The 12,194-nt window shown below is 38.1% G+C and overlaps 2 protein-coding genes across 2 annotated transcripts in view; one reads left to right on the forward strand and one right to left on the reverse strand.

The window, feature by feature from the left end:
* The window catches only part of SCAMP5 (secretory carrier membrane protein 5), a 128,460-nt gene that overhangs the window by 58,418 nt on the left and 57,848 nt on the right, over window positions 1-12,194 (reverse strand). The window lies entirely within an intron of this gene.
* On the forward strand, window positions 1,323-11,573 carry LOC142152006 (uncharacterized). Its single transcript, XM_075208187.1, has 5 exons — window positions 1,323-1,471; window positions 5,266-5,377; window positions 5,483-5,609; window positions 7,457-7,561; window positions 10,454-11,573. Exons 2-5 carry the CDS (start codon window positions 5,297-5,299, stop codon window positions 11,443-11,445), a joined length of 1,305 nt encoding a protein of 434 aa, XP_075064288.1. The 5' UTR covers window positions 1,323-1,471; window positions 5,266-5,296; the 3' UTR covers window positions 11,446-11,573.

Consider the following 12,194-nt stretch of genomic DNA (forward strand, 5'->3'; position numbering starts at 1 on the left):
TGTTCAATATTGTAAAAAATTAATTTAAAGTAATATGAATTTTATATTTGTTTTAGTATTTCACTACATGCATATAATTAAATATATAGTAATATATTGTCTTCTCTCAAAGTGAGTGCTATAGATAGTATTACTAACAGAGGTGCAAAAAAATAAAGCTCCTAACAGGCATATATGTTTCCATTCTGATCTGCCACATTTGCCCTTACTGTACTAGGCCTACGTTAGACAGCCCTCCTAATCATAAGGGGCTGCACATGTCAGACGCACACAACTCTACAAGCGCACATGTGCTTTTTGTGGATAATGACCTGGTAAGAGTCCACTAACTAACCTCACCAGTATTCCCTTCATTACATGTGGTACTTTGTGTGTTTGAAGGTTTGTTTTACACTGGGTGAAGTGTGCCTAGAAATTCACTTCTCCACCTACAGTAGCAGAAAGTAGTTGGTGCAATATATGTCCCGTTCAAAGCATACCATGAGCTCAGAGAAAGGGTAAAAGTTTTTACAAGATCAAAATGACCATGTACTTTTTTCGAAACGCAAGCAACACATAAAAATGTGCCCTCAACCACTTACCTAGTTTCAATAAACTTGCTCTGCAAAATTAAATCTCATTTTGCAGTTCCACAAAACAAGGCACACTGGTGGGCCAACTATATACACTCATACTTCCTAGCTTCTCCCATTTGCTGCTACAAACATATGCCCCTCCGCAAACACCGCCATTGTGCTCACCAAGCCCACACTTCGGTGTTCCCAAACGCCACAATTTCCACCAAAGCAGAATTTGCATAGCAGTGAACCCTATTCACTTTGTGCTTCACAAATGAGGCGCAAATATGGTGGTGTCAGAAGGCAGCTTGTTTTCACATAGAGAAGTGCAGTGCCTCCAAGTCATATTTCTTCATTTAGGACTGCAGCGTTCTGAAGGGATTTTAGGGGCTGTACTACACCGCCGACTATATTTATGAATGGCCTGTGTACTTTGTCCCATCGAGCACTGATGTAGGCAGGAATAATCCAGCAGCCATTGCCCGTCAGCTACACACACTCTATACTGTGAGGAGTGAGAGACCTGCGGGTGACACTCAGTGCAGGACCAATAGCCCCCGCAGAAATACTACACAGGTGGGGGAAGGTAACAGGGGTGCACCAGCTGCCGCCTGGGGGAAGCAGATTGGCATTGAACACTACTGGACGTCACGCATAGTAATCCTATTACTATGAAAAGGAAGACAACAAACGTCGCCCCAATATGACGTCAGAGCCACGCCTCTTTCTGTGTAAAGGTTTTCATAGGATTCTGTTGAACACCACCTGACAGAGCTGGCCCATGGCGTGCTCAGAGGGCTAGAGTACCCATAATGCCCGGATGTGTCAGGTATTGTATTGGAAATAACCCCCCCACCCCTGTTATATCAACTGCTTACATAGGAGAGTGATTTGCAGTCCTGGGCAATACTGAGGTAAGAGTATTATATTACTTTCAGTCATTCATACATGTAGTGTCTGAATGATCCTTAGTATTTACAGATCAATTGAAAAGCTGAATGTTTATAGCTTTTGCTTTCTCTGTATTGGAAGGGATGTATGAGGAGATGCTAATAACTGTTTGTTTATGTTGGTTTAATTGTGCATATAAAACATAAGGGCATGTGTTTTTCTACACAGCATTTTTTTCCATGTTCTATCTGCATTTCTTAATGTTTGTAGAAAGTGTCTATGCCAAGGACGTAAAAATATCTGAGCCCCATAGCAAGGTTGTGACACACCATTATAAGGTCTTACTCATCAATGTCTGTTCCATTTTTAGCGAGTATTCAATAGGGCACAGTACTAACTGCGTCATTCTAAATTATATATACATTTATTTCACCCTTGTTATTTTTCAAAGCATACACTGATCAACCTCAACATTAAAAACACTGACAAGTGAAGCCCTATTAAGTTTGTACTTTAAGGCATATTTTTTTCATGGATCAGGGGAAGGAAATATTCAAGCATGCTTTTAAAAATGCCTCTAACTATAAATTGTAAGTTATTCCAACATGAGAGCACATGTTGTAACATTGATATAGTGCACTTACACAAAGATTATGGGCCTGATGCCAAGTTGGATTTATGCCATTTTGTGTAGAGTGAAATCAGCAATTTGGTCTGTATATACCCACAAAAAAAGCTGCACACCCATGCAGATTTGTCCGCATATGACACTTGCTTGCAACTAGAGAAGCGAAACGGTGAAGGGATGGTCTAACGTAGGCCAAGTACAATAAGAACATAACTGTGACTAAAATACTAGAGATGGGCGGGCTCGGTTCCCCGAGAACCGAACCCGACCGAACTTCACCTATCCTAGTACTGAGCCGAGCAGGTTCGGTACTCTCCCGCCCATTCGGATTAGAAATCGAGGCAAAACGTCATTGTGACATCGTTGGATCTCAGTGCTCGGTTCTCGCGATATTTGAAATGCATAAATACCCACCTTCACAGCAATTCATCGTCATTTGACAGAGGGAGAGAGCAGGGTTAGGTCGCAGGCAGCATTAGAGCAGGGACAGAGCAATATTGTATAACTTATTCTTTCAATTATTATTGAAATTCTTCTAGCAATTGTTATAGCAGGAAGAGAGGAGGATAGAGGGGGCATTTTTTTTTTTTTTATATTTTTGCACTACAAGTGCTTTGGGGTGTCCCATATTCCCCAGTATGAAACAATAATTTTTCTGGCTGCAAAAAGTGTTATCTAGCAGCAGTATCTATTGAATATTTTGCACTACAAGTGCTTTGGGCTCATTAAAATGGATTCAAAGCAGTCCACATATGAGCAGGATCAGCAAGCAGGTGCTGGCACCAGTCCTGATGGTAGTCTTCCCTGTATGTCATCTGGTAAAGCCTATGAAAAAGTACATAGTCTTTTTAAATCAGGGAAAAAAACACACACCAAAAAAAAATAAGTATACTTCTAAGTATAAGTGTAGGGTGCAATCTACCCCCAAATAGGAAAGGGACTTGGGGCATTTCTATATCACGTACAGTCTTGAAAGGCTGCTGTTTTGTCAATTTCACGATAAGGGTAGGGTATCGTACACAGACAGAGACCAAACTGCCTTTGTCCATTTCTTTTTATATTTAACTATAAGTGTAGGGTGTAATATACACCCAAAGACGATGGCTGCATTGCCAATCGGCTAAGATGGAAGACAATCAGGTTTGTGTGCAGAATTAAGGACGGCCTACCAGGGATTAAACTGTTTTTTTCCTAGTTGATTAGCTTTAGAATTACCTTACTTATCCAAGAAACAGGTGGAGAACTAAATTAGGTTAATTTAGGCCAAAAAAATTGATTTTTAAACAAATTTGCAAAACAAAACCAAAACACGCAAGGGTGGTTTCGCCAAAACCTGAAGGTAACCCAGATCCAAAACCAAAACCAAAACACGGGGGTCAGTGACCATCTCTACTAAATACAGACCAGCATGGGTACTCATATTTGCTTGTAATTAGCCGTATCAATTGCCTGTGCCTAAGGGCACTCTGATGACGGTTCACAGCACTAGCTAGACTGCTTCTGTTTGTCAGACTGCTAATTCTGAAGCTGATAGGTGCTTTCTTCATTGATTGTGCATATATTACTATGTGGAAATATTTTAAAATTAATTTTTGTTACTTTTACTTGTACACCCCCAAAAAAATATTGGATCTGCTGTTTATAGAAGGTTTTATATTTAAATCAAACCAAATGGGGAATGTGTTTTTCGTTATCGAAACAAATGTTAAATATGCTTATGAAATGGTGTATCTGGGTGCATGATGTGAACCTGGCATATATGCTACTGATGCAGAGGTGGATGCATACACCACAGCATATGGGTGTAAATACACTAATAGTGCAGCTGTTAAATTATATTTTTGGGTGCATTTTCGGTCAACTCAGCATGAGTCCCTATGTGTTCTCAAACCATTATCTCATGTTTATTTTTAGGAATATTCTGAAAATTTTACTTACATATTTGTGAATGCAGGATCAGGTGGTAGGGTCTCTTTTTGGTGAGCTTACCTTGGGCGTCTGCGCTTGGCAGGAGTGTCTTTTGGGATCGGTGCTGCCGAATTTGTTGTTTGCCTTCTTGTTTTTGCCGTGGCGCAGCCTGGGGAGAGAAAAGAAAAAGAAGAAGGGAGGGAGGGGGGGGGGGGAGGAGGAAGGTAGGGGTGGTGTGTTGAGAACACAGTAGAGGTGGTACCACCAATATACTTCTGGGGCTTTAAATGTTATAGCTCTTTTGCTGGTGTTGTTTTATAGCTTTTTGCCCTGTTTATAGCCCTAAATGCAATGAATATTGGGGTGGATTGGTACCTCCTGTATGGGGTGTGACTAGTGTATCTGTAGGGGTGTTAAAAGCTCTTAGTTGGCTAGAGCTATTAATAGAGGCAGTTAGTGTTGTGTTGTGAATGCTTACTATTGGTAATATATACTAAGGGGCATATTCAGTTGTTGAATATCCCGCGGTGTTAGAACTATTACGGTTTTTACGCGCACTATTACCGTAATAACGGTAATAGAGCGCGGAGCGTGAGATTTTCGGCGTTTCCGCCAACAATTGAATATGCCCCTAAGAGTGAAAGTTATTGGTTGTTTTTTTTGTTGTTTTTTAAATCTCATTGCTTTTATACATGAAAACATCTTTTTAAGGAGATGGGAAGAAGTTGTCTTTGAGACCCTTAAACTACATGTACTGTTATATCTTTTACAACACTTAAGTGGTGTTGCAGGCATCATTTTTCACATGGGATTGCAGTGTATGTTAAAGAAAAAAATTGACACAAACTTTAAAGGAGCCTTTGTTAAGATGCCTATAAACAAATGCACATTTTAAGTGCATCTTTACAGCATAGATTAAGTGCTTTTTATACTGTAATTTTTCTTAGCAGATCACTATAAATGTCCAATCAAGATGGTTGTGACATGCATTGCTATTTCTGGACCAGTTCAGTCCATAAACGCTGGATTCAGTTTAATATGGGTTCCTGATTGTTAACCACAGTCTGTCAATTGAAGAGATATACTTAATTCATCGTTCTTCATATTCTCAAGGAATCATCCCTATCTTTTTTAAGTGACAAGACCTTGTGAAAATTACACACATAATACAATGTAATATGGTTAGTAAGATTAAAATATATTGGGAATATGCCATGTAACTAGTACTTTTTTACTGTCTGGCCAATTTTTTAGCTAATTTAATGTTTTCATTTTTAAAAGGACTTTATATCCTCAACACAATTTTCTTGACATGACTCAGCAGGATTGTGAGAGAAAATATGTCAGAAAATGTAAACAAGCAAAGATTTACAGAACAAGAAAGTCACTGAAGGTGAGAGATTCATGGGGCAAGGTGAAACCTTTTTGTGACAGCAGTTATCTGCTGCTTGTAGACTTTTTTACTCTTTTTCTGACCATCTTCAGTTCTGTGTTTCAGGAACCAATGCTCTTCGAAGATGTGGCCATCTATTTCTCTGAGGAGGAATGGAACTGTTTAGATGAAGAGCAGAAGAATCTCTACAAGAATGTAATGCTAGAAAACTATCATGCTCTCAGGTCACTTGGTGAGTACGCGGAGTACATCTTTTTAAATCGGTCCATTTCACGAGTCCATAAAGAAATTTCAGCAGTTCTGTAAGCACATTTTGATTGGCTACTGTATACCAGGAGACTCACCTGTAAACATTTTTGAGCCATATTTTGTGGCCCTTCCTTGATTGGTAATTGCCTAGAGCAGTATAATAATGTGGATGAAGCCATAAGAGGAGCAGGTTGAAAAAGAAGGTCCTGTGATTTGTTGAATATCTCTCCTTAAGCAAGTGGTACTTTGTCTTCTTGGGTTTCGGTAAAACAGAGTTTTGGGATTATGTACAAACAAGGGGCTGGCTACATGAGTTTGTATCAGAAGTTTATATCCATTATTACTTGTGTTTTAATATGCGTAAAATAACACATTGCCAATGCCAGTCTGTATGCATGGTAAGACATTTCAGTTTGGTAACTGTTTAATAACTCAATTTAAAAAAACATATATCAGAACTTACTAAAATTCTTATACTCACTGTTCACAGTATAGCTATATTTATTATGATGATGGTACAGTTGTTAGAATGTATCAAATCTAACACCAGCAACTGCATTGTCAAGTTCTAAATATAGGAATTTGTGTACACTGGTGAATTGCACATTATTATTAATTATTATTGTCTGAACAGATAGGGTTTTTAGCAGTATAATAAATCACTATACATTATACAGAGTAAGTCAAAAATAACAAATACACTTTTCCACGATTCTTCCCATTGTAATTAGAAGGGAGTTAAATTGATCATCAGTAATACTATACAATATATGTGTACTCTATGTAAAGTGTGATGCTGTTGGATCTAGAAATAATATTAGATTAATTTTTTTGCACATTTTTTGTTTAACTCTATTTTAACAAGAGAAAACTGGTTATTGAGCTGAAGCTGAACAACGGACATTAAATAACTAGTGTTTTTACCTAACTAAATATGTCCATCATACCCTAATAAGGAAAAGGGGAGCTACTACTCTCTGGTAGAAGTGAGGTTCTAATAGTGTGGCATATATGTGTGTGGGGGATGGCTGTATACAAACTCATGTTGTCCTCCATCTTGCCTAACTCATGTGAACAGAAACTTCAACAGCCTCAACATATAGATCATTGAAACTTCTGCATATATGACAAAAACTTCACAACACTATGCTGCCATTTAGAACACACAGTCCTATATCAATGCATATCATTTATTCATATTGCATACAATTACACAGACAAATCCCTATAACTTCATTCTTATCACATACAATCACAAACTATACATCTTCCATTGAAACACAGATACACAATCTCAGCCACGCATAGAGCCAAGCTGCGCTATCTCAGCCACGCATAGAGCCAAGCTGCGCTATCTCAGCCACGCATAGAGCCAAGCTGCGCTATCTCAGCCACGCATAGAGCCAAGCTGCGCTATCTCAGCCACGCATAGAGCCAAGCTGCGCTATCTCAGCCACGCATAGAGCCAAGCTGCGCTATCTCAGCCACGCATAGAGCCAAGCTGCACTGCCTCACACTCCACTAATCATTATCTATCTATCTATATCATCATCATCATCAAAAGCCACTTAAAAGAGAATGAGCCACCATATATATTGTATGTAATGGCTCTTCAATTAATTTCTGGTGTAATTATACTTTTACACATTGGGCATAATCACCGAGAAGTGAACAGTGGCATGATGTATGTAAGCTCATAATGTGCACTCGTATAATGTACTTCAAACCTTGATTAGTAAAATATTAATGAAATGCTTGAACAAATACTAGCATTGCACTCTTACTAGCATTGTACTCCTATTAAAACCAATGCTCTACTATTATTTTCAGGTTATGTCAATGGAAAGCCAAAGATAGTCTCAAAAATCCAACATGGGGAGAAACCTTGTTTAAGAGTTCAAGTTCAGCCGAAGAATCCTCAATATTTTGCTAAAGGTAAATAAGTCACATATGTGTGTGTGTGTGTGTGTGTGTGTGTGTGTGTGTCTCTATGTAAATATAGATAATTTCTTACTTTAATTTTTAAAGGGGATGTTTTCTCTACAACATATTTTTCTAACTTCCAGCTAAAACGTCCCATGACAAATGTCTCCATATTGCACTTGTCAGCTCCACCCTCTTTACAGTTTTGCAAATATCTAGATAAACCGCTTGAAAAGCCAATCAGAAAGAGACTTGAAAAGGAAGGTGCTGTCAACTACATTGCCAATACTGCTGCCGACGAACACTGTAGCTGAAAGTCAGGGATGCCAAACATGCTGAAGATGTCTCTATTTATCGTGCATGTGAGGGAATCTGTAATTTTTTGACTCCATTGGAACAGTGCTTCTCATAACTAAATGATTGTGTGAAAGAAAACATAATGGTTTTTACCAAGCAATATGTCTGTAATTAAATATCTCTCAGACATTAGAGCAATGATGGGCAATAGGCAGTCCCCCGAGCCTTTACTTGAGGTCCCCAACTCCTTCCTGCATTATTGTCCGATTTGTTTGTTATAGCTTGTAACACTTGTTTAAAATGTTTATATGTTACAGATAAGTGTCTGGCTTTTGATGGTTAGAGGGCCACCATTGCAGTCCCTGAAGTATACCAGGTTGCCTAACATTGAATTAAAGAATAATTTTTTCTAATATGTTTAGTTTGCCTTGTGTTTTTTATTAGGATATTTGGTTAGAATTGCATTAGGATAGAAGACATCTTTCTGAAAATAAAAGTACCGTGAGGGCTCATATACACCAGCTATTTTTAACAAAGCACTAATATTGCTAATAAAAAGCAATGCCACTACAGTAAATCACCTTTAATCTAGAATTAAAAAATATCCTAAAGTTTAGGAGTATAGCAGCTAGGGAGTGTTTCTGATGAAGTGTTAGCTCTATAGTGGCCATGGGTAGTAGTGTGTTTTTTGTTTTTTTTTGGTTTTTTTAGTAGGAACAATGTGAGTGGTTTACAGCTTCTTCCTTTTTTTTTTTTTTTTTTTTTACTTTAAGCATTATTTTATCTTTTAATCATTTATTAATATTTTGTTTGCAACTTTTTAAAAAAACAAACAAAAAAAACCATTCCTGTCTTCACTTGCCCTGGTTAAGAAAATCGTATGCCACATGTTGATTTCCACTTGTTGTGGAACTACAATGCCCTACCAACCTCTGATAGGCTGTACATTTTGGGACCTGTAGTTCCACAACAACTGGAAAGCCAGTAAAAGCTTCTAAAAACCTCACCACCACCCCAGTAATCTTCTATGCCGAGAGGAAAGCAGGAACTTGTTTCAACGTGTCCATGGTCATATCCACATTGCACTTCATGTACCTGGAGGTCTCCACATGTCACTACTTATTTCGGGGAGATTCCAGTAGTAGCAACCCCTCTTAATATTCTTCCTAGAGTGATGGCTGTTACCAGAACATCTACTGGGTCAGTCCTGGGTACACAAAGAACGGTGCTCCCCTGGCTCTTGACGCATTGGACAAGCTACCTACATCCTGGTGCAGAGATATTGTTCGCTAGAGTGGAGGGGTGTTAAGAAGCTTTTCATGGCTGTTGGGGTACTTAAACTATTGTTATGTTTGTCTGACAATGGGCTTTTTGCATCAAGTTCATGCTTCAGTGACATCAATGAAACATACGACATTGAGGAAAATTTTATGCAAGTGATTTCTTTAAATGCATTGTCTGGATGAGTCCTACTACTACTAAATATATATTTATCGAGTATTTTAAAATGAGGTCTTCAACAATCTTATTTCACCACTATTATTAATAGATATGACACAATTTCAGTCGTGTCCATTACACATGGTGTTGGCTGTCTTAACTGTGTGTTCCCAAGTTTGACAATCCCTTTAAAGGTAATTAAGACTAATGTTGGCCACACATGCTGCTGTGTTGTTGTTAATATTGGCCCAACATGAGCATGGTACTTGATGATCACTGGAAAGTAATTGTTTGGATTGTTATCACACATTCCCATACATTTAATGAAAACATAAGTGATTTACAGGCTTTGTCTGCTCTAACAAGCAATTTTGTTCCTGATGTCGTGAACATCAATATCTCGTCCAGTTTGTCCATATCTGTGTGACAAAATTTGAACAGTGATTCTGACAATTTGCACACACGTCCACTCTTGCAGATCTGTTTGGCCAAACTAGCTAACCGTAAAAAAAAAAGTGTGGACCATCATATTTGTTCTTATAGAAAAATAAACCAACTGCTAATGATCCCATTTAAACATGTGTGCGGATTTATCAGTTGTTTCAGAAACAGAAGTTTATTTCTGAATTGATCCCTTTAACCAGTAATCCGACATGCCCATATCTATGCTGTTTGGTACTCCCAATTGTTTGGTCATTGGGCTGAATTAGTAAATTGCATAGTGTGGTCAGAAAAAAATAATTTGTGTAACTATCATTTTACTTGTACCAATAACTTTTTTTTGTTTGTTTGTTTTTGTTAAAATTTCGAGATTGTTCCCATAACACTTTAACTATTACCCTAGTTTTCAGAAAGACTCGGTAGGTTAGCCTAGCTGTTGCATACAATCTAGATCCATGCTTTATCTTCTTGAAAGGGTTTAGTCTATTACTTCTCAATTCTTCCTTCACGTGCCAGACCAAGCCTGTAATTAATCAAGCCCTAATAGGGGATTTCATAATTTTTGCATAGGTATTGGACTATTTCTATACATTGTTTGGGTGAATATTTTCTATCAGGGACAATTCATTTCAAAGTTTCCAACCTGTTACACTACAACTGCCAGCATACTGTATCAACTGTACATTTCAGATATTTATGCTTCATTTATGCTTTATTTCTTTTTAGCGGATTCTCAAGATCTGTATTCGTTTCTGAATAAAATAGAAAACAAGTTTGTAAATGTTATGGAAAATCACAAAGCGTCAGACAGAATAGAGAACCCGATTGGACCCATAACGTTGAAGGAAGAAATGTTCTCGCCTTTATTTGTCAAGACCTATAATCTCAGAAGACGTGTAAAGATAAAGTACACATCTGATTCTGAAGATGAGGGGAAACCATTTGAAAACCTACACCTGGATGTCTCCACATATGGAAAACCTGCTATAATATTAACCAAGGTCTCTAAAGTTGGCAGGCGCACTCAGAGATCTCATTCAGGAGAGACCTCATATAGTTGCAATGAATGTGGTAAAAACTTTGTTTCCCCCTCATATTTAGTCAATCACCAGAAGTTCCACACAGGAGAATCTCCTTACGAATGCTCTGAATGTGGGAAGTGTTTCAAAAAGAACTCTCTTCTAAGCAGACATCAGGTAACACATACAGGGGAGAAGCCCTATGCCTGTAGTGAGTGCAGAAAATGTTTTACGCACAGCTCGACTTTAATGAAACATCAGCGAATCCACACAGGAGAAAAACCATACAAATGTGCTGAATGTGGGAAGAGATTTAGTATCAGCACTTACCTTATTGTACACCAAAGAACTCACACAGGAGAAAGACCCTACACGTGTAATGAGTGTGGTAAAACATTTACTCAGAGCTCAGCCCTGGTTATTCACCAGCGATCACATACAGGAGAAAAACCGTACATATGTGCAGAGTGTGGCAAAGGTTTCACTCATAGATCACACCTTGTCACACACCGGAGGTTTCACACTGGTGAGAGACCATATGCCTGCAAGGACTGCGGCAAAACATTTAAGCACAGCTCCTACCTTATAGTGCACAGGAGGTCCCACACTGGAGAAAGACCATACACATGTGGTGATTGTGGGAGAAAGTTTGCACAAAGTTCACAGCTAGCAACACACAAAAAAATCTCACATGTTTAAGAAGATTATGTAAAATTGTCTCCGTCAGTATAGCAATGTTTTGGGATAATTTACTGCTAGATCTGTTTTTCATTACATTCTCTTTTTAATTCCCATCAAGTAATTGCAATACAATATGAATTTACATTGACCCTATTCTCCGTTTTTATTGGACCACTGTCTGCGGGAGTATGTATTTTTCTTTTGTCTGTTCCTAGTTTAGCGCACATTAAAGTCCAACATAATGGAAATGTTTCATGCAGTATTTTAGTCTTGTTACTTTAATGTAAGTTTATGTTTGTGGCAGGCAAACAGCAATCCCTATTTTGCAGTCTTTGTCAAGGCAGTCTTATGTAAATGATCCCTTACTGTTATGTAAAAGAGTCTTTCTACTTACTGCCAGCTTACAAATTAGTAACCAAATTAATAGAGTAGTATACATTAATAAAGCCAGGGGGTTCGATCTATCAAAACTTCTAAAAAGGAAATGTGGATGTGTTGCCCACAGCAACTAATCAGATTCTAGCTATCATTTTCTACAATGTATTAGATAAATGATAGCTAGAATATGTTTAATTGCTATAGGCAAAACATCCACTCTTCCTTTGATAAATATACCCCAAAGTTTCATATAATGTCAGCACTATCCAAGCATTAGAAGCATTATCACGATTCTGATGATATTTTTAGTTTCACCCTTATTTCAAACGGACTGTAGCATTCATTGAGAGTGAGGTTGTGTGAGGGCCACTTTATTTAGCCCTTTGTGT

This window comes from Mixophyes fleayi, chromosome 4 (assembly GCF_038048845.1).
Source record: "Mixophyes fleayi isolate aMixFle1 chromosome 4, aMixFle1.hap1, whole genome shotgun sequence".
NCBI classification, from domain to species: Eukaryota; Metazoa; Chordata; class Amphibia; order Anura; family Limnodynastidae; genus Mixophyes; species Mixophyes fleayi.

Coding starts and splice junctions, on each gene's coding strand:
- LOC142152006 (XM_075208187.1), top strand. CDS start 5,297: ATGACTCAGCAGGATTGTGAGAGAAAATATGTCAGAAAATGTAAACAA. Junction 5,610..7,456: donor TCATGCTCTCAGGTCACTTG/GTGAGTACGCGG, acceptor TATTATTTTCAG/GTTATGTCAATGGAAAGCCA. Junction 7,562..10,453: donor TCCTCAATATTTTGCTAAAG/GTAAATAAGTCA, acceptor ATTTCTTTTTAG/CGGATTCTCAAGATCTGTAT.